Source organism: Aethalodelphis obliquidens, unplaced genomic scaffold, assembly GCF_003676395.1.
Source record: "Aethalodelphis obliquidens isolate GAN/ISIS:26980383/991018 unplaced genomic scaffold, ASM367639v1 scaffold7, whole genome shotgun sequence".
Lineage (NCBI taxonomy): Eukaryota > Metazoa > Chordata > Mammalia > Artiodactyla > Delphinidae > Aethalodelphis > Aethalodelphis obliquidens.
The window spans coordinates 43606991-43629851 of NW_020837951.1; the positions used below are offsets into that span (position 1 = coordinate 43606991).

Consider the following 22861-nt stretch of genomic DNA (forward strand, 5'->3'; position numbering starts at 1 on the left):
CAGTCATTTATACTATATTTCACTGAATCCAAGACACTGGATTTCAGATGCACCACTACTTTAAGTACTACCAAGAAAAAAATTCATATTAAATGGTGACACAATAGCCTCTTATCAGAATATTAGTTTTATGCTTATTGAAAGTATTAGTTAAATTTATATAACATGCTGTTTTGTTTCTGGGCTTATGTAATAATTCTTCCTTTGAATATTGAGAAATAGTTTAACTTGTTCAAGCTATTATGAAGTGCAAGTAAATGCAACACAAGTAGGAGTGATCATGTGCCTAACTCAGTTGACTAGACATATCTGTGACTAAGTCACAGGCGATGACAACTATGTCACATCAACCTGTGGATCAAAAGCAGTTGTAAGCTGCCATGAATTATAAGATGCATCTGATTCCAGAGCTGTTAAAATATATTAAAAAAGTATGTCTTAGAATCACTGAAATATGACAGTTGAAAGAAAATAAATAGCACATCCCTGAATGCAACTGCCACGTGATTTGAAAAGCCTTGGTGAGCCATCAATGATCTCATTCCTTTAACTGACCTGAAAATGGACTCATCACAGATCATGGTTCTTCATTTTCCACTTTTGCCTGCCATCCTGACACTCCACTTTTACCAAAGTGCCACTGGCATAAATTATCCCATGCTTACTGTGGTTTAGGGAAAGCCGTTAAGCATCGCAAACCTTGAAATGCCCGGTACCAAGTGCTGTGGGTGAAAATTTCAAACGAGCACTGGCTGGTAACTAAAAGGTGATACTTACATAGTACCTGGGGTGCTATCCCTCAATCTTCTCACCTCCATGTTGTGTGGTGAGAATTAGCCCTGGCCACGAAAAGTTTGAACACAGAGCCTGAGCAGGTCTGCCCGTCCCGGCCAGATCAATCATACATTAGAAAAGCTATGAAGATGCAGAGTCACCTGTGATCCTCTGTGGATATGAGACCATAAATGATGTTCCTATGCATGCCATCGCATGCTCAGATCTTTCTGATGTTTGAGATTCCTAACGGGAAGTTGTAGAATAACCATATGAGGTCGACAGCGTTATCCTTCTCGTTTTTACAGATGAGGGAGGTGAGGCCCAGAAAAGCTCATAACCTGCCCAAGGTCTGGAGGCTAGGTATGAATGACAGCATTCTGACTCCTGAATCCCCATTCTCCCAACCACAGCACTCTTCTGCCTCTTGTGAAATTTCCAGAAGAGGAACCATTCAAAAGAAGACAAAGATTAAACCCAGGGAAATGATTTTATCAGGGAAAACTGTTCCAAATGCATAGTTTTTTTATTTTCCTATTTTCCTAACAGTCCAAAGATGTTTAGAACAACGGTGGTTCAAAACATTTTCTTTCTACATCACTGAGATGCACCTCTGCAAAAAATTTAGCCACAAATTTTAGGGCCCTCTCTGCATGAATTATATCGAGAGTCAAAGTTCACAAAAGGCTGGAGTTGGACTAATTTAAATTCATTCATTTTATAGATGGGGAAACTGAGGCTAGAAAAGGGAGAGAACTTGGTATTTCCCAAATCGTCAGGGGGAATGGTGGCACATTAAAAATACCTGAGAAGATTCTAAAGCTATCAGTGCTCAAACTGTACCCCAAGACCAATTTAAATGAATCTTTGGGGAAGGTCTGGGGTCCTGGCATTTTGATTGAGAACCACTGGTGCAATGAAAAGAAAAACAGACCAACATTAACATTAGAACCAATCTGTAGTTGGTTCTGTCATTAGATAGATGCCTATCTATCACAGCTTAATGAAAGATTCAGATACCATTTGATTGTTATTTACATATCAAAATTATAAACAATCCAAATAAGAGGAGTGTGGCAATAAACTGTGGCATCTCCACATGATAGAATATTAAGCTGTTATTAAAAATGAAGTTTCTGAAGACTTTGTAAAAACATAGGATAATGTTTATCTAAATGCTTAGTGCAGAAAGCAAGATACAAAACTCCATGTATACGGTATTTTAAAAATCTGATGAAAAGTACATATGCCAAAAGACTGGAAAAAATACAGTAGGTAGCCTTTTCTAGTTAGTGTTTGATGTATGATTCCAACTATATGACATTCTGGAAAAGGCAAATCTATGAAGACAGTAAAAAAATTAGTGGTTTCCAGGGGTTGGGCAGGGGGAGGGAAGGAGGGAGGAACAGGCAGAGCACAGAGGATTTTCAGGGCAGTGAAGGTGTTCTGTATGATAGTACAATGGTGGATACTTGTCTTTATACATTTGTCCAAACTCATAGAACACCAGGAGTGGACCCTGACGTAAACTATAGACTTCGGTGATAATGATGTGTCAATGTAGGTATCAACTATAACAAACATATCATTCTGGTGAGGGACACTGATAATGGGAGTGTTTGTGTGTGTGTTTGTGTATGTGCGTAGGGTAGTCAGGGGCTATATGAGAACTCTCTGCACTTTCTGCTCAATTTTGCTGTGAACCCAAAACTCTAAAGTTGTAAAGAACCAAGTTTACTACGTAAAAAAAAATTGACTCGTGCCATCTTGGTTAGTGGATGCCTTAGTTCTTGCAATTAAACCACCAAAAAACCAAACCCACTGAGGGTAGAAGTTCAAGATGAATGAACGCCAACAAGATATTGGGCGTGTCCTACCTGGGGCACGCTTGAGAGTTTCATTTTCAAGTGGAAATATATTAGACCTTAACGTAGAAAGATCACACTTTGTTCAGAAGATCAAAACGAGCAGTTGTACTCACCGTCCTTGCAGATGGTTCCCATTTGACACATTCCTAAGTCTAAGAGATACCCACTGGGGCAGCTCGTACAGTTCTTGAACCCCGGACCGTTGCATGTCAAACAGCTGGTGTCACATCTAAGGGGACAATGTACAATTTATCATCCTTTTGCACATCAGGCACAGAAGAAGATGTGTTTGCTACCAACCTCTTAATGTCTTAAACTTAATCTTCTCCCTTTGAAGATGCCACAAAAATCTTTTCTTACAATAACTGCTAGGTTTGACAACATTAAAGAAAGCCTAGCAGGTAGACTATGATTTTAAAGGGGAGAGAGCATGCATTTGAAACAGAAATATTACTTTAGAGGTTTTAAAGTTCTTCTGAGGTGAAAAAAAAATCAGTTGGGTTAAAGGTTCAGCACAGTGTCCACAGGTAAATGTTTGAACCTTATTTTTCATTAATAATTCTGTTTCATATTATTTATGAAGGCAGTCAAATAAGGAACCCGGTAGCCAAACACTAGGGCTTAAGGGGTGGATCCACTTACTTTTTGCAGGATTTGTATCCATTTTCTGAAGAGTGGTCGAAGTAATGGCTGATACTACAGCTCTGCACGCACCTCCCATCCTCCATGAAGTAGCCCTCTGTGCAGTTAATACACCCACCAGCACCTGCTCCTTAAAAGCAAGACAGATGCCGAAGACAGAAACAAAACCTCAGAAGAGGTTGCATGAGGGGCTGCTTCTTGCATAGTTGGTTAAAATGGCATTAATAGGTTGTAATTTTAATAATTATGATATTTGTGCTTTTCCTTATGTTCTTTGGAAAAAATAATGCTCCAGTTTTACATTGAACCCATTTGCCAAAAACATCAAATCTCTTTGGAAAGCGAAGGAGGTATCACTGGGAAATTTAAGTTTTCAATGAGCATGGGCTACTAATGTCTGACTTCTGAGAATACATGCATGATTATCAGAAGAGACCCATGCTTCTCCAGCATTTATTTTAAAAATATCAAATGGGTTTGCATGAGTGATGGATAAAGACAGGTAAACAAAAGCCAAACCAGAGCCAGAAGGATAAACAAGAGGACTGGGAGAGAAGGTACCAGCACAGGTGGCGCAGAAGCGGTGGCAGGGTTGGCAGTCTTGGCCGTTGAAGTACCGTCCGTCTTCACAGGCAACGGCACACCGGGATCCCTGCAGGCTGAAGACACAGACACAGACACAGACTGCTGTGAACAGGCAAAGGAGTCATGACTCCCCAACGCCATATGTAACAAATATAGCTCCCCCCAGAGACCAGTGGTTTTGGCAAAGCTTCGAAGCATGGGAAATAGCCCCTGTAGTCTTTTTTTTCTCCTCCCAATGCCTATAATGCTTCTCTGTGCCTAAAATTATGTCTGTAGCATACACACGTGCTGCAAACTTTGGGGACTATTTCTCTTAATTATTAGACTGGCTGACACATTTCTTAACATTTTACAACATGGAGGTTTTTGAAAGTATTTTATTGACCCAAACAATCACCTTAGCTAACAATATGCCTACCAATTCCCTGATATCCAGACCTCCTAGACCTACTATGCCAGCGGTCCCCAACCTTTTTGGCACCAGGGACCAGTTTCGTGGAAGGCAGTTTTTCCATGAGATGGGGGAGAGGGGGAAGTAATGCGAGCACTGGGGAGCGGCAGATGAAGCTTCGCTCTTTGCCTGCCGTTCAACTCCTGGTAGCGGTCCGCAGCCCGGGGGTTGGGGACCTCTGTACTACACAATAAACTTAAAAGTAGTTTTGTAACTATAAATGTAGTAGGAACACATGGTAGAATGAATTACAACAATAAAAGCACACAACTATCGTTGCCCAACCCCCAGCTCAAACTCCCAGGAATAGCCTTTTTTTGATTTTAAGTGTTTCTGATTTTAGTTCTTCTATTGGTTCCAATCAAAACAACAGAATTCTAATATACTTTTGCCTTTATTGCTTGATTTACTAATTTTAAACTCTAATGAAAACTTTGGCAAAATTATCTACTTATACTGCTGCTTCTCCAAACATCTTGATTTTCCTTAGTTATACTATTATTTAGTCTTTTTAGGTGTTATCTGTGTCATATTTTCTCTAAATAGCACTCTTAGCCGTTACCTAATGAGTTGCTAGAATGTCACATGAGGAATGTGTATTTTTTTCTTCTAATTTTTATCAGCTGTGAGCTTTTTCATAGTCTACAGACTGATTCTTAAAATAACAAATGCATAAAATTTACAACATTTAATATACAAATTTTACTCACGGAATAACTCAATAGTGAGACTGTTACCATAATCCTATGTCACCCAATAGACAATACTAGAAAATGGGTATCTAAGCAACAGGGTCAAATGCTTTCTATTTTCTTATAAAAAATATATTTCTCTATATTGTTCCAATTCACATCTTACTTGACTGTGTTTTGAATATGGATCATACTACTAAAAAGTAACATTTATTTTTCCCTATGCTCTTTAAAGAAATTTGGAAAGGACAAAACCCAAAGTAGTTGAAAAAGAATCCCAAACAGTCCTGTTCACATTTTAATCCATTTCCTTCTAGTATTTTATGCATAGATATTTTTGTTTGTTTTTAGCCAGTATTTAAAATTTTACAGGTCTCTTGAGGCAAAATGGCCAACCCTAGAAGCCCCTAAGGAAAACGCGGGGAGCCTCAAGGAGACAGAAAGTATATTTCATTCATAGATCTTCTACTCGCCAGAGAGCTGTCATTTAAAAAGCCAGTAAAAGCAAATCCCTTTCCTTTTTGTAGAGCTGTAAAAAGGGGACAGTGCATCAAATGAATCCTTTTGTGGGAGGAAACAGGACTACCAAAAAACTTATCAAACTTTTTAAAAAGCTGCTTGTTTTTCTAATAAAGGACATTACTTCTGAGGTTGGCACTTACTCAGCAGGAGACAGAGGCTGCACTGTGTGAGGAGGGAATGCACTAAGTGGGACGTGCAGCAGAGCAGTCTCTGTGAACCATGATGCTTTCTAATGGTTCCAAAATACAGGGGTGGCAAGGCTAACGAACCTGGTACCGCGAGCTCCTGGGTTCTTTCTGGGATAAGCCAGCCAGGTTAGACCTGTGCCGTCCCACACGCTGTAGCACCCATGGCTCGGAAGCACTTGAAATGTGGCTAGTGTGGCCGAGGAACAGAATTTAACATTTTATTTTATTTTTGTTAATTTCATTCTAAATTTTACAAATTGGCATTTGATTCGGTTATTGGCAAACTTCTGAGTAAGTGTGGAACAACTTGGCGATATAAAAATCTGTTTCAACTAAATTTTATAAAATCTAAATACAGATCAAGTATTTCTCATAAAAAATTATTGTCTGAATTGAGATGTGCTTTAGGGGTGAAATACATATCAGATTTCGAAGGCTAGGTACTACAAACAAAAAAGAATATAAAAGATCTCACTAATTATCTTTTATATTGTCTTACATTGATTACATGTTGAAATATTTTGGATATATTTGATTAAATATTTTATTAAAATAAATTTCACCCGTATCTTTTTACTCGTTTTAATGTGGCTACTGACATATTTAAAATAACATATGGTTCTCATACTTCTGTTGGAGAGCACTGGTTAACTTACTCTATCAAATGTTCCCTAAGAAATATAGAGAATAATCTTAATCTTTTATTTCTCATGGACCAATTCAGTATCAGATATTGGAATAAGTGCTTTGTAAATGTTATTACAGTTAATCCTTATCATAATCCAGCAACATCAGGGTTATTATCAACTGTTTTTTTTTTTTTTTTTTTGTGGCACGCGGGCCTCTCACTGCTGTGGCCTCTCTCGTTGCGGAGCACAGGCTCCGGACGCGCAGGCTCAGCGGCCATGGCTCACGGGCCCAGCCGCTCCGCCGCATGTGGGACCTTCCCGGACCGGGGCACAAACCCGCGTCCCCTGCATGGGCAGGCGGACTCTCAACCACTGCGCCACCAGGGAAGCCCGATCACCATTTTATAGATGAGAAAACCGGAGCTCAAGAGGGGCAAAGTGACTTGGCCAAAATCACAGAGCTGATAAATGGCGGAGAAAGATTTGAGCTCACATTTATCTTCCTTCTTTTCTTTATGCCAATCTGCTCCTTCTACAAAAAGCAGGCGGAGGCCGACCAGACTGACATTTATCAAAACCGAAGTCCTGAGGTAAAAGGTGCTAAGCAAACTGACACTGAATGCATTTATGGGGAAAAAAAGAAAGCCATGGATAATCAATTAATCGAAATAAAAATGATATTCCACTATTAATTAGTGCAAAGAATTACCTGCCTAAAAACTGCCTGGACCCTGCATATTTCACCTCTGATCAAAGGTGAAAACAGAGGTACTGGTGATTCTTGAAAGGGAAGCAATGGAGCACAGTTCTAGCTCTATGTAATAAACCCAGAGTCCAACTCCTCACTCAGTGTGGGATGATCTGACCTTCTCTAAGGATATCAAGAGAATACCTAGTTCATTTGAGCTGCATGTTATTCTCTCAAAGAATCTATCAACTATCTGGCTTTAGCAACGTGCAAGTCTCATCCATTCAAGGAAGATATCCCTTGGTATTAAATCTATGTGCATATCATAGCATAATGGAACCAGCCTGAGGTGCTGAAGATAAGAGAATGATTGGCTATACGAAGAGAAATAATAAAGATAAGGGAATAGTTTCCACCATCAGAGGAATGAATCATGGGGATTAAATATAATTCATTGGTGTTACCTACACAGTAATCCTTGACTGATGTACTACCGGTCAAAAAGCCTGAAGCAGGCCTCTCAAATGGCCATTTATTTTCTTGTATTTGAGCCATCTTTTCTAAAGGAATTTTATTTGGTTAATAAACCTTCCTTAGCCAAGATGGTATCCATTTTTTCACATAAAATGGTAGAGATAATGCAAATAGCAATCAAGTGTTTGAATGGGAGTCAAACCAAGGGTAACTTATAAAAGGGTTATATTTACTTTTTTTTTAAAAAATTTGTACTGAGAAGTCCTTGGGCTGTGTTACTTGATGAAATCCTTCACTCTCTTACCTTGACCCCTCCCTACATTCTGTACAGTTGTCGGATTCAGTACATGTCTTGCAGTTTTCACTGCATTTCCGGCAAAGATTTTTCTCTGTTAAAAAAGAAAAAGTAACAAGGTTATAAGTCAATTTTGGTCAGCTGGATTCCATCAAAGCATATGTTCTAATGTTTGCTAATGTATGCTATAGTACACATGGCCTTGAGTAGGAAACTGTAGGAAAAGCCCCAGACTCAGCATTTGCTACCACTTCTTAGCAAACCAAATACAGGTAGGAACTATATAGCATGGGGTAACACCTTAGTGATATCCACCATTTTATAGACAAGAGAACTACAGCCCACTTAATTCTTAAATAGTTTATTGGTTTTTTTCTTCTTCCCATTCTCTTTCCCAAGCAGGGTTTCCTAACTTCCTACAATGAAAATCTCACTCATGAAGCTGGGGCAATGTCACTACGAAGTGTTGAGAAGCAACACTACCAGCTGAGGGATGGAATGGTAGACCCCATGCTCACAGCTTTAAGGACTACTCTGACGAACTATACTAGAAAAGAGAACTTCCTTTTAAGATTGCAAGGTAAGGGTTGATTATTTCTTGCATTGTTTAGTGTCTTAAACTTTATAGCAGCTGGAGACTTGATACCTTCTCTGAGATGCAAGTGGATTCTAACCTCACGTGTATGTAGACTTGAATGAAGCTTTGTCTATAGGCTTCTCTATCTGCTCTTTATTTAGCTGATGTTCTTCAGGGTTCCACAGAGAAGCACTGCTTTAATGGATCCCTCTAAGGACCTCCTGGAAGTCCATTTCCTTTCTCAATTCTGAGCCTCTTGGCCTGAAATATGAAGTCCTTTACAATCTATGATCTCCCCCTCATAGTGTCATTGAGACTACTGGACATGGCATAGGCTCTGAAGCCAGAGGACCTAGATTTGTGTTATGCTTTTAGCATCTCCAGTGGGCAAGTTCACAGTCTCTGTTCTCCCATTTGTTAACTAAATATTACAATAATGCGTACCTCTCAGCTTGTCTTGAGGAGTTAATGACATTATTCAAGGGAACTGTAAATATGTTGGCGGTAATTACTGCTAGTCACGATCATACATAATCACTATGTTATATGTAAATGGACTCATTAAAGGAGGAAATTAAAACAAAAGGCAATTGCATAGAAGGAGAGAGATGCACAGACCACTTGTATCAGCAAAGTAATTGTTTAAATAGCCTTCTTTAATTATCTACCTTCCAGGCTCTGGCAAAAGAACTGGTTCTCTCAGTTATCTTTATCCTATCATATACCATCTAGAACCAAATTCCTTTTCCAAGGCTCAGCCTTCTTGAAAGAATTTTGAATTTTTTCTTCAGGGAATACTACTTATTTCTTATCCCTTTTCTCAAAATTTTTATTGAAGTATAGTTGATTTACAATGTGTTAATTACTGCTGTACAGCAAAGTGATTCAGTTATACATATATACACATTCTTTTTTATATATTCTTTTCCAATACACATTCTTTTTTATATATTCTTTTCCATTATGGTTTATCATAGGATATTGAATATAGTTCCCTGTGCTATACAGTAGGACCTTGTTGTTATCCATTCTATATAGAAAAGCTTACATCTGCTAACCCCAACCTCCCGCTCCATTGCTCCCCCTTGGCAAGCACCAGTCTGTTCTCTGTGTCTCCGATTTCTGTTTCTGTTTCATAGATAGGTTCAGGTTCATTTGTGTCTTATTTTAGATTCCACATATAAGTGATACATATGGTATTTGTCTTTCTCTTTCTGACTTATTTCACTTAGCATGATATTCTCTACTTGCATCCATGTTGCTGCAAATGGCATTATTCTTTTTTATGGCTCTGAGTAGTATTCCATTATGTATGTGTGTGTGTGTGTGTGTGTGTGTGTGTGTATACACACACACATCTTCTTGATCCATTCATCTATCTATGGACATTATGTCTTGGCTATTGTGAATAGGGCTGCTATGAACATAGGAGTGCGTGTATCTTTTTGAATTATAGTTTTGTCTGGATATGTGCACAGGAGTGAGACTGCTGGATCATATGGTTGTTCTATTTTCAGTTTTCTGAGGAACCACCACACTGTCTTCCACAGTGGCTGCACCAACTTATATTCCCATTAACAGTGTAGGAGGGTTCCCTTTTCTCCACACCCTCTCCAGCATTTGTTATTTGTAGACTTTTTAATGATGGCCATTCTGATTGATGTGAGGTTGTAGTTTTGAGGTTGTAGTTTTGATTTGCATTTCTCTAATAACTAGCAATGGTTGAGCATCTTTTCATTTGCCTATTGGCCATCTGTATGTCTTCCTTGGAGAAATGTCTATTTAGGTCTTCTGCACATTTTTCGATTGGGTTATCTGTTTTTCTCGTTGTTGAGTTATATGAGCTGTTCTTATATTTTGGAAATTAAGCCCTTGTCTGTCGCATGATTTGCAAATATTTTTTCTCATTCCATATGTCGTCTTTTCATTTTGTTTATGGTTTCCTTTGCTGTGCAAAAGGTTGTAAGTTTGATAGGTCTCAAATTTGTTTATTTTTGTTTTTATTTCTACTGCCTTGAGAGACCAAAGAAAGCAGTGATATGATTTATGTTAGAGAATGTTTTGCCTATGATCTCTTCTAGGAGTTTTATGGTGTCATGTCTTATGTTTAAGTTTTTAAGCCATTTTGAGTTTATCTTTGTGTATGGTGTGAGAGTGTGTTCTAACTTCATCGATTTACATGCAGCTGTCTAACACTCCCAACACCACTTACTAAAGAGACCGTTTTTTTCCCATTGTATATTTGTGTCTCCGTTGTTGAAGATTAATTTACTGTAGATGTGTGGCTTTATTTCTCGGCTCTCTATTCTGTTGCATTGATCCATATGTCTGTTTTGTGCCAATACCATGCTGTTTTGATTACTGTAGTTTTGTAGTATTGTCTGAAGTCTGGGAGGGTTATGACTCCTGCTTTGTTCTTTTCTTCAGGATTGCTTTGGCAATTCTGGGTCTTTTATGGTTTCTTATGAATTTTAGGATCATTTGTTTTAGTTCTGTGAAGAAATTCATGGGTAATTTGATAGGGATCACATTAAATCTGTAGATTGCTTTGGGTAGTATGGCCATTTTAACAATACTAATTCTTCCAATCCAAGAGCATGGAATATCTTTACATTTCTTTGAATCATCTTCACTTTCTGTTATTACATGTTTTATAGTTCTCAGCATATAAGTCTTTCACCTCCTTGGTCAGGTTTATTCCTAAATCTTTTATTTTCGGGGGTGCAATTTTGAAAGGTATTGGTTTTTTACATTCCCCTTCTGATATTCATTGTTGGTGTAAAGAAATACAACTGGTTTCTGTATGTTAATCTTGTATCCTGCTACCTTGCTGAATTCGTTTATCAGTTCTAGTAGTTTTTTGTGGAGTCTTTAGGGCTTTCTATATATGTAATCATTGTCATATAACATATAGCATATAACGACAACTTTACCTCTTCCCTTCCAATTTGAATACCTTTTATTTCTTTTTCTTGTCTGATTGCTGTGGCTAGGACTTCCAATACTATGCTGAATAGAAGAGATGAGAGTGGGCATCTCTGTCCTTCTCCAGATTTTCACGGGGAGGCTTTCAGCTTTTCACAGCTGAGTATTATCTTGGCTTGGGTTTGTCATAAATACCTTTTATTATATTCCACCTCCCCTTAAAATTTTTATTTTATATTGGAGTATAGTTGATTAACAATGTTGTGTTAGTCTCCGGTGTACAGCAAAGTGATTCAGTTATACATATACAGGTATCTATTCTTTTTCAAATTCTTTTCCCATTTAGGTTATTACAGAATATTGAGCAGAGTTCCCTGTGCTGTACAGTAGGTCCTTGCTGGTTATCTATTTTAAATATAGCACTGTGTGCATGTCAATCCCAAACTCACACTCTATCCCTCCCCCCGCCCACCCTTCCCCCGGTAACCATAAGTTCGTTCTCTAAGTCTGTGAGTCTGTTTCTGTTCTGTAAAAAGGTTCATTTGTATCATTTTTTTAAAAAGATTCTGCATGTAAGTGATATCATATGATATTTGTCTTTTTCTGTCTGACTTACTTCACTCAGTATGACAATCTCCTGGTCCATCCATGTTGCTGAAAATGGCATTATTTCATTCTTTTTTATGGCCGAGTAATATTCCACTGTATATATGTACCACATCTTCTTTATCCATTCATCTGTTGACGGACATTTAGGTTACTTCCATGTCTTGGCTATTGTAAATAGTGCTGCAGTGAACATTGGGGTGCATGTATCTTTTCGAAGTATGGTTTTCTTGGTATATATGCAGGAGTGGGATTGCTGGATCATATGGTAGCTCTATTTCTAGTTTCTTAAGGAACTTCCATACTGTTCTCTATAGTGGCTGTACCAAGTTACATTCCTACCAACAGTGCAGGAGGGTTCCCTTTTCTCCACACCCTCACCAGCATTTATTGTTTGTAGATTTTTTGATGATGGTCATTCTGACGGGTGTGGAGTGATATCTCATGGTCGTTTTGATTTGCATCTTTCTAATTACTAGTGATGTTGAGCATCTTTTCATGTGCCTCTTGGCCATCTGTATGTCTTCTTTGGAGAAATGTCTATTTAGGTCTTCTGCCCATTTTTTGATTGGGTTGTTTGTTTTTTTGATAATGAGCTGCATGAACTGTAAATTTTGGAGACCATTCCCTTATGGTCACATCATTTACAGATATTTCTCCCATTCTGTGGGTTGTCTTTTCAGTTTGTTTATGGTTTCCTTTGCTGCACAAAAGCTTTTGAGTTTAATTAGGTCCCATTTGTTTGTGTTTGTTTTTATTTCTGTTACTCTAGGAGATGGATCCAAAAAGATATTGCTGAGATTTATGTCAAAGAGTGTTCTGCCTTTGTTTTCCTCTAAGAGTTTTATACTGTCTGGCCTTACATTCAGGTCTTTAATCCATTTGGAGTTTATTTTCATGTATGGTGTTAGCAAGTGTTCTAATTTCATTCTTTTACATGTAGCTGTCCAGTTTTCCCAGCACCACTTATTGAAAAGCCTGTCTTTTCTCCATTGTATATTCTTGCCTCCTTTGTCAAAGATAAGGTGACCATAGGTGCATGGGTTTATCTCTGGGTTTTCTATCCTGTTCCATTGGTCTATATTTCTGTTTTTGTGCCAGTACCATACTGTCTTGATTACTGTAAACTTGCTCTATAGTCTGAAGTCAGAAATCCTGATTCCTCCTGCTCCATTTTTCTTTCTCAAGATTGCTTTGGCTATTTGGGGTCTTTTGTGTTTCCATACAAATTGTAAAATTTTCTGTTCTAGTTCTGTGAAAAATGCCATTGGTAATTTGATAGGGATTGCATTGAATCTGTAGATTGCCTTGGGTAGTGTAGTCATTTTGGCAATATTGATTCTTCCAATCCAAGAACATGCTATATCTTTCCATCTGTTTGTGTCATCTTCGATTTCTTTCATCAGTGTCTTATAGTTTTCTGAGTACAGGTCTTTTGCCTCCTTAGGTAGTTTTATTCCTAGATATTTTATTCTTTTTGATGTGATGGTAAATGGGATTGTTCCTTTAATTTATTTTTCTTATCTTTCATTGTTAATGTATAGAAATGCAACAGATTTCTGTATATTAATTTTGTATCCTGCAACTTTACCGAATTCACTGATGAGCTCTAGTAGTTTTCTGGTAGCATCTTTAGGATTTTCTAGGTATGGTATCATGACATCTGCAAACAGTGACAGTTTTACTTCTTCTCCAATTTGGATTCCTTTTATTTTTTTTTTCTTCTATGATTGCCATGGCTAGGACTTCCAAAACTGGGTTGAATAAAAGTGGTGAGAGTGGTCATCCTTGAATTGTTCCTGATTTTAGAGGAAATGCTTTCAGCTTTTCACCATTGAGTATGATGTTAGCTGTACGTTTGTCATACATGGCCTTTATTATGTTGAGGTAGGTTCCCTTTGTGCCTACTCTCTGGAGAGTTTTTATCAGAAATGGGTGTTGAATTTTGTCAAAAGCCTTTTCTGCATATACTGAGATGATATTGTGTTTTTTGTCTTTTCTTTTATTTTTATGTGGTGCATCACATTGATTTGTGTATGTTGAACCATCCTTGTGAATTTGGGATGAATCCCACTTGGTCATGGTGTATGATCTTTTTTATGTGTTACTTGATATGTTTTGCTAATATTTTGTTGAAAATTTTTGCATCTATATTAATCAAAGATATTGGCCTGTAATTTTCATTTTTGGCAGTGCCTTTGTCTTTTATTGGTATCATGGTGATGGTGACTTCATAGAATATCTCTGGGAGTGTTCCCTCCTCTTCAGTTTTTTTGGAAGAGTTTGAGAAGGATCGGTATTAAATTCTTCTTTGTATGTTTGGTGGAATTCACCTGTGAGGCCATCTGTCCTGGACTTTTGTTTGTAGGCAGTTTTTAGATTACAGATTCTATTGCACTTCTAGTGATCAGTCTGTTTAAATTATCTACTTCTTGATTCAATTTTGCTGAGCTCTGTGAAAGTTGTCCATTTCTTCTAGGTTGTAGAACTTGTTGGCATATAATTGTTCATAGTATTGCCTTATGATGTTTTGTATTTTTGCAACATCAGTTGTTGTGTCTCGTTTTTCATTTCTTATTTTGTTTATTTGGGTTCTCTCTCTTTTCTTCTTCATGAGCCTGGCCAGAAGTTTGTCAGTCTTGTTTATCCTTTCAAAGAACCAGCTCTTGGTTTTATTGATTTTTTTCTATTATTTTTTAATCTCTATTTTATTTATTTCCTCTCTGATCTTTATTATTTACTTCCTTCTGCTGACTTTAGGTTTTATTTGTTCTTCTTTTCCTGATTCTTTTAAGTGGTAGGTTAGGTTGTTTGAGATTTTTCTTGTTTTTTCAGGAAGGTCTGTGTCGTTATGAATTTTAAGAACTGCTTTTGTTGTATCCCATAGATTTTGTATGGTTGTTTTTATTGTCATTTGTTTCAAGGTATTTTTAAATTTCCTCTTTGATTTCATCATTGACCCATTAGTTTTTTGTTTTTTAATTATTTATTTTTGGCTGTGTTGGGTCCTCGTTACTGCATGTGGGTTTTCTCTAGTTGCCGCGAGTGGGGGCTACTCTTCATTGCAGTGTGTGGGCTTCTCATTGTGGTGGTTTCTCTTGTTGTGCAGCCCAGGCTCTAGGTGCGCAGGCTTTAGTAGGTGTAGCACACTCAGTAGTTGTGGCTCACGGGTTCTAGAGTGCAGGCTCAGTAGTTGTGGCGCACGGGCTCAGTTGCTCTGCGGCATGTCGGATCTTCCCGGACCAGGGCTCAAACCCGTGTCCCCTGCACTGGCAGGCGGATTCTTAACCACTGAGCCACCAGGGAAGTCCTGACCCATTAGATTTTTAGTAGCATGTTGTTTAGTCTACATTTCATCATTTTTCTCTAATTTCTTTTCCTGTGGTTAATTTCATGCCATTGTGGTCAGAAAAGAGGCTTGAGATAATTTCTGTATTGTTAAATTTGTTGAGTCTTGTTTTGTGCCCTAGGATGTAGTCAATCCTAGAGAATGTTCTATGGGTACTTGAAAATAATGTGTATTCTGGTTTTTTTTAATGTAATGTCCTGAAAATATCAATTAAGTCTAACTGTTCTATTGTATCATTTAGGATGTCGGTTGCCTTATTGATTCTCTGTCTAGAAGATCTGTCCATTGATGTGAGTGGGATGTTAAAGTCTCCTACTATTATTGTATTCCTGTCAGTTTCTCCTTTTATGTGTGTTAGTATTTGTTTTATGTATTTGTGTACTCCTATATTAGATGCATATATGTTGACAAGTGTTCCATCCTCTACTTGTATTGGTCCTTTTATCATTATATAGTGTCCTTCTTTATCTTTCTTTATGGCCTTTGTTTTAACGTCTATTTTGACTGATATGAGTATTGTGACCCCTGTTTTCTTGTCATTTCCATTTGCATTAAATATCTTTTCCTATCTCTTCACTTTCAATTTATGTGTGTCCTTTGCCCTAAAGTGGATCTCTTGTAGGTGGCATATTGTAGGCTCTTGTTTTTTATCCAATCTGCCACTCTGTCTTTTGATTGGAGCATTTAGTCCATTGACATTTAAGGTAATTATTGATAGATATGTATTCATTTTAAACCTTGTATGTATCCATTTTAAATGTATTTTAAACCTTGTATGTAACCATTTTAAACCTTGTATGTATCCATTTTAAATGTATCCATTTTAAACCTTGTTTTCCCGTTGACTTTGTATTTCTTTTTTGTCCCTTTTTGTTTTTCCTTTTGTGGTTTGATAATTTTCTTCTGCATTATACTTATGTTCTCTTCTTTTTGGCTTTTGTGAATCTACTGTACGTTTTTGATTTGTGCTTAGCCTGTTTTTCAAGTATGTTAACCCCTTCCTATACCTACTTGCCTTAGACTGGGAGTCATATAGGCTCAAACACATTATAGGAGGAAAAAAATCTACATTTTTTACTCTCCTTCTCCTCATTTTATGATTTTTTCTTTTTTGTGTGTGGTACGCGGGCCTGTCACTGCTGCGGCCTCTCCCCTTGCGGAGCACAGGCTCCGGACGCGCAGGCCCAGCGGCCACGGCTCATGGGCCCAGCCGCTCCGCGGCACGTGGGATCCTCCCGGACCGGGGCACAAACCCGTGTCCCCTGCATCGGCAGGCCTACTCCCAACCACTGCACCACCAGGGAAGCCCTCATTTTATGATTTTGATGTCTTCTTTTACATCTTCATCCTTTTGCTGTTCATTATGGTTATCATCACTTTCACAGAAATTTTTTGATTTTTAAAAAAATCTGTGTCTGGCTTATTTAAGTGATTTACTTTCCAGTTGTGATTTTCTCTTTCCTACAGAGTTTTAGTTCTTTTCTATTTAGAGAAGACCTTTCAATATTTCTTTTGGGATCAGTTTAGTACTGCTGTATTCTTTAGGTTTTGCTTGTCTGAGAAATTCTTTCTCTCTCCTTCTTTTCTAAATGATAATCTTGCTGGGTAGAGTGTGCTAGGTTGCAGATTTTTCCCTTTCAGGACTTTGAATATATCTTGCCACTCCCTTCTGGCCTGCAATGTTTCTTTAGAGAAATCAGCTGATAGCCTTATGGGGGTTCCCTTGTAATTAACTCTGTTTTTTTCTTGCTGCCTTTTACAATCCTCTCTTTAACTTTTGCCATTTTTATTATAATATGTCTTGGTGTAGGTCTGTTTGGGCTTATCTTGTTTCGGACCCTCTGTGCTTCCTGTACCTGGATATCTGTTTCTTTTTTTAGGTTTGGGAAATTTTCAGCCATAATTTCTTCAATTACATTTTTGATCCCCTTTTCTCTTTCTTCCCCTTCTGGAATCCCTATTATGCATAGATTGGCATGCTGTATATTATCCCATAGGTCTCTTATATTGCTTTCATTTATTTTTCTTCATTTGGCTTTCTGTCTGCTGTCCTGATTGGGTGATTTCCATTATTCTATCTTCCAGGTCACTTACTCATTCTTCTGCATTATTCATTCTGCTATTCATGCCTTTAGCTCAGTTTTGTCTCTGCAAATGAGTTTTCTAATTTTTCTTGGTTCCTATTTATAGTTTCTAATTCGTTTTTACAGTATTCTGCATTCCTGCTGATAGCCTTTCTTAATTCCTTCAGTATTTTCATTATCTCCTTTTTGAAATTGGTGTCTATTAGACTGAAGAGGTCTGTTTGTTTCATTGTTTGTTCTTTCAGGGGAATTCTCTTGGTCTTTTAACTGGGAATGGTTCCTCCCCTACTTTATTTTACTTATATTTCTCTTACTCTGTGAGTTTAGGAGAAACAATTATCTACTGTGGTCTTGGAGGGCTATTTATATGTGGGGGCATCCCTGTGTAGCTTGTGTGGGTTTAATATATTTGGTGCGAGGGCTGTTTTTAGTAGAGATGCCTGTTGCCTCTTAGCATGTGCTGATCATTAGCCCCTTAATATGGGGTATGCAGATGTGATGGCTGGTGCCATTCCTGGGGTTCTTGGTGGCGGTGGCAGCTCAGGTGCGCCCCCGGAGTACACCATGGTGGCTTAGGCAGCTCATGACCACTTCTGGGGTCCGGGAGGGTGGTGGTGGCTTGGGACCTCTCCTGGCATCTTTTCCAGGGCTCAGCCTTCCTGATTGAATTTTGAATTTTTTCTTTAAGGAATACTACTTATTTCTGATCCCTTATGTCCCCTCCCCATTCTCATTTTTCCCTTTCTTCGTCACATTGCAGCTTATGTTCCAAATTTTGGGGAAAATAAAAACTACTGGGGAACCCATCCCCATTGCTCTAAAGGGTAAGCCAAGAGCCCCATCTCCCTCATAGAGAAAAGCCTGCTTTTGAATCAAGAGTGAATTTGACTTGTTAAGTAGCAAAAGTATCCACTTCAAAATTCTTTCCTGTTTGTTTTTTTTTTTTTTTAAATCTCTTGTTCAGACAAATTATCCAGAGCTCAGAAATACAGCAAAAGATACCTGCAGCCCTTGTCAGGGCCATACCAGAACACTGTCAAAAAGAGGTGTACCCAAGGATTATGGAATTCTCCAGGCAATGTACCTTTGTTCACTAATGGCATTTGATTAGAGCCCACATTCTGTGAAGCCACATGCTAATTTACAGATTTCTGTTTGATAAAGTTCCAAATGATTTCTGTCCATTTGAAAAAATAACCCCCCCAAATTCTAATTGTATTGCCATGCAGGATGTTATTCAGTCCTGTCTCTAACTCATTTTGCCTTTCCCGGTGGACTAAGATACCTGATAGTCTTTGAACCCACTTATCACCTTGTAGGTTTCCTCATTAATGGGTTAGGTAAGTCACTGACATATTTCCATTCTCTATTTACATGAAAGTCTCATTTTTAACCTTGTCGATATCGTATAGGGGCCTGCTTCCTTTGCGTAGTGCGCAGAAAAGAGCAGGCCCGGCTGCTATCCTTATAAGGTTGGCCCATGGCTGACATCTGGGAAGTTGGATTTTATGAAGTTTCCCGCCACCCTGATAAGAGTGGCTCATGGAGCCTAAACAGTTTGTACAAACAATATGGTTTGCGTTGAATACCAGCTTTCCTTCTAGGAGTCTGGAATTTTGGTATGTGCCAGGTACAGGGTGCCTTCATAACCAGACCCTAATAACAACCCCGGGTCCTGAGACTCCAGGGAGGTTCCCTGGTAGATGGAGACATTTCATACATGTTGTCACAAATTGTTGCTGGGGGAATGAAACGTATCCTGTGTCACTCCATTGGATGAAAACTCTTGAAAACTTGCACCTGGTTTCCTCCAGACTTTGTCCCATGTGCCTTTTCCCTTTGCTGATTTTACTCTGTATCCTTTTACTGTAATAAGTCTTAATTGTGAGTTCACGAGTACAATGATATACTGAGTCTCGTGGGTCCTCCTAGCAAGTCACTGCTTCAAGGGGTCCTCGGGCTCATCCCCAGATTCAGTTAGTTATAGGCATTTTTACATAAATTATTTTTTTGCAAATTTTTCTACAAATTCATTTTCACAAAACAATTGTAAAGTGTCCTCTTAAAAACTGCCTAGACCCTGTTTGATGTTAAGGCCCAGATTTCATGGAGGAGGACTAGCCCTCCCAAGATCAATCAAGTGAAAACCTTACATTTCCTCTCTAAAGACCAAATTTTGGAATCGACTCACTGGTGTCCTGATACGATCCATCAGGGCAGTGAGTGACACAACTGTTCGTTTCCTCATTCAGGAAGTATCCATATTTACAGGACAGGCACTGGTCCCCATGGCTCCCAAAGCAGGACTCGCAGTTGGGGGCACACTTTCTGCATCGCTTCTTGTCAGCGTGGTAGTGGCCAGAGGGGCAGCTGGAGACACAGATCCTGCATTGTGGAATGATAAGAAAGAAGGGCAGTGTCACCAGAGATTCAGTCCTGAGTGAGTGAGGTGCTGAGCACATAGCTGCCCTCACTCTCAAAATCCTTTTTAACCATGATGGTAACACCACATCCAAAGGGCCAAATTCTGTTGGTTAAAGCCTTCTCCTATGTAGGGTGCTGACGTAGCACTGCAGTTACATAATACCAAGTCCACCAAGTAAGGCATGTCTTGGTCCAAACCATCTTCCAGTTCGGGTCTAGCTCTTTAAAGGGGATGATGGTTAGAAACTGAGTCTCAACAAGAAGGTTGTGCTGTTGGGTTGAAGGGAAAACATGTGCAAACCATGATTTTATGCACAAAGGCCCTAATAAGGGGTTACTTCTATTGTTGTGTTTGTCATATGAATCCTGTGTGTATGGGTGGTGAGGGTGATGGTGGTTGTATGCTACTGTCTAAATTAATATAAATATATTTAGGGAGTTCCCTAGTGGTTAGGATTCCGGGCTTTCACTGCTGTGGCCTGGGTTCAGTCCCTGGTTGGGGAACTGAGATCCTGCAAGCTGTGCGGTGTGGCCAAAAAAAAAAAAAAAAAAAAAAAATTTAAATTTATGTTGTTTATGATAAAAAAATGACTACCTTGCTTGCCCATAACTGAAGGTCTGGGCTTTATGTATTCATTTAACAAGTACTTACTGAGTACCAATTAAACATCAGGCATTTGCTAAGTCTAGGAGCTAATGAGAGGGGCTGAGGTAGCCAAGGGGCTTTCCCTTTAAGGAATTTATTCTTTTTAATTTTAAAAAAATGTTTTATACATTTAAAAAATTTAATTTTATATTCGCTTTAAGGAACTGAAATTCCAGCATGGATGTGAGAGGAACAGGACCACGCCTGGGTGGCTGGAGTACGGCTGCACTGCAAGTTGGCTCCCTGTGAGTTTCCTCCTGAAAGAGGAGGGGGAGGTGGTAGGGATGTGAGAGACACACCTGGAAGAGCACAGCCTCTGATGGGCAGTCGCTGTTCCCTGGCCCTCCCTGTGGGTACATATCTGCTTGAGTCAGAAGCCAGGGGCTCAGAAGCACAGGGTCCAAGCAGGCCCGCCTCAGTGCCCAGAGTGGAGTCGTGAGAACGTGCAGGGACCAGCAGCTTTGCCACATGAAGGGCTTACACTTTGGGGAATTCGGGCAAGCATCCATTTGGCTTGTGTACTGGCATTTTCATGAAGGGCAAATGCAGCTGTGGCATCAAACATCAACGGGATAGAAAGGTCTAGAGGGGAAGACCAGGCATGTGCATAGCTAGTCCCTCCCCATCATCCTTTGAAATGTGAGAAAAGACGTTTGCAGTTTCCTAGCCTACAGGTCCATTTGATGTTTTGTAATTCAGTGTCAGTTTCACCGTTCTGAATGATGGGACGGGGTCGGGGGGCGGGGGGTGGGCAGCAGCATCTCTTCTGGGCTTTGGTCCTGGTGGGAGAACATGGAACACACTGCCTGTGGTGACCCTGTGGGAGCTCCCAGGAACACCAGGGGGCGTGCTTCAGGGGGGTCTGATGTGGCTTCTCTCTTACCTGGTGTTGTTTTTCAGCTTGTAGTAGTAATGCAAACAGTCATTGCAGTGGTCTGGTCCTGGCCCATCACAGCCTACCTCACTGCACTCAGGGTCACAGGGACCTTCCAAAAGAAATCAGAACACCACTTGGAAAAAATGATTTTAAAGCAGGTAAGCTTTACCTTGAATTATAAATAGGTATTTTTCTCCCTTAGGCAGTGAGAGTTTTCTTTAAGCGTTTCTAATGCAGTGAGGTGGAGTAATGTTCAATGTGGCTGTAAGCCCAGAGTGAACTCTTGACTTTTTTGGGGAAAACCTGAATTACCTAAGTATCAAGCATGTAAATCCTAGTCAGGGCCTGGTCTTCAAAGCACACATATGGTTGCCTTGTGGGAGAAGACAATAATTCAGAATTCAAAAGAACAGTGCCATTGCAGCAACTAGAAAAAAACTGATTGATTGCAATTAAATATGCATAATGATAAAAATGTCGGATAGAAAAATGAGAATTTAAGCTGTTGACAGAAAGGAAAAAAGGGTTGTTATTCAATGCCCTGACCAGATTGTCTCTCTCATCCAAGGTCATTAAAGCCACTGAGTACCTCTGAGATACTGGAGCCAGCAAGAAACGTCATTATGGCATCTGGCACAATTTTATCCGCATCTCATTTTGGATTACAAAGCAGGTACTTCAGGCACAGATAATAGATTTAAAATTGCATCCTACCCATAGGCCAATGGGCAGCTCAACAAAAGAAAACTACACACACAGTTTAAAGATGCAAGCAAGCTTGAAGAATTCCAAACCTGGGATGAAGGTTCCTAATCTCTCTCTTGCTGTGTATTCTTTGCACAGGCAGGAAAAAAAAAAATGCCAGAAAGATAGAGCTACTTTGTGATTGATGAAAAGTTTTCTAATGACATGGGCTAGTTATAGATATTTTGCTTGCTTGACTAAAACTCCCTTTTTTCTTGTTTTCCATATTTTGAGAGATTTGGTCTCATATAATCTTGAAGCTCTTTCCCATTGAAAACTCATATGATTTTAACTAGCAATAAACATGGTGCATGAAATGCACAAAAAGTAAGTCAAGGGTACCAGAAATGTCTTGAGCCAAATGTCTTAAGCCATACTTATTTTAATAAAAAGGACTTACTTTTGTTGAAACTTGGTCTCCTTTAGTCATTGTAGGACTATGTTCTACAGTTACTGAATTGAAACGTAAAATGGTAGAAGTGGGGAGGAATGACTTAGAGAAAAATCTAGTAGTCAAACACCGTCATTTGACGGATAAAAACGATTTTCCAAGAGTTACAGTGGCTTGTCCAGTATCATATGGCTAGGAGAGTTGGGATCAACAGAGGTCCTGCTTCTTATTCTTAGTCCAGGTCTCCTACTTACGGGTAGTAAATCATGACCTTTGGATCTGAATGGAAATGAGTTATTTCAAAATGCTGCAGACTTGACGTATATTTCTGATTAATCATGAGTCATTTGACAGCACTGTTTATCTCTATTTTCCCAAAAGCCTTAAAACTGATCTTTAAATTCCACAGCTAGTGCAACTTGGAACATTT

General features: G+C 39.0%; 1 protein-coding gene across 3 annotated transcripts in view; it reads right to left on the reverse strand.

The window, feature by feature from the left end:
• Positions 1–22861, reverse strand: part of PCSK5 (proprotein convertase subtilisin/kexin type 5) — a 447761-nt gene that overhangs the window by 132764 nt on the left and 292136 nt on the right. For 2 of the 3 annotated variants that reach the window (XM_027105664.1, XM_027105665.1), the window contains exons 15-20: positions 21303–21405; positions 19541–19734; positions 7818–7902; positions 3846–3943; positions 3285–3414; positions 2756–2871 (exon numbers count right to left, since the gene is read on the reverse strand). In XM_027105664.1, the coding sequence (XP_026961465.1) occupies positions 2756–2871; positions 3285–3414; positions 3846–3943; positions 7818–7902; positions 19541–19734; positions 21303–21405 (726 nt within the window). Of the gene's footprint in view, positions 1–2755; positions 2872–3280; positions 3415–3845; positions 3944–7817; positions 7903–19540; positions 19735–21302; positions 21406–22861 lie in introns of those variants that run through there. The other variant, XM_027105666.1, reaches the window with a different exon arrangement.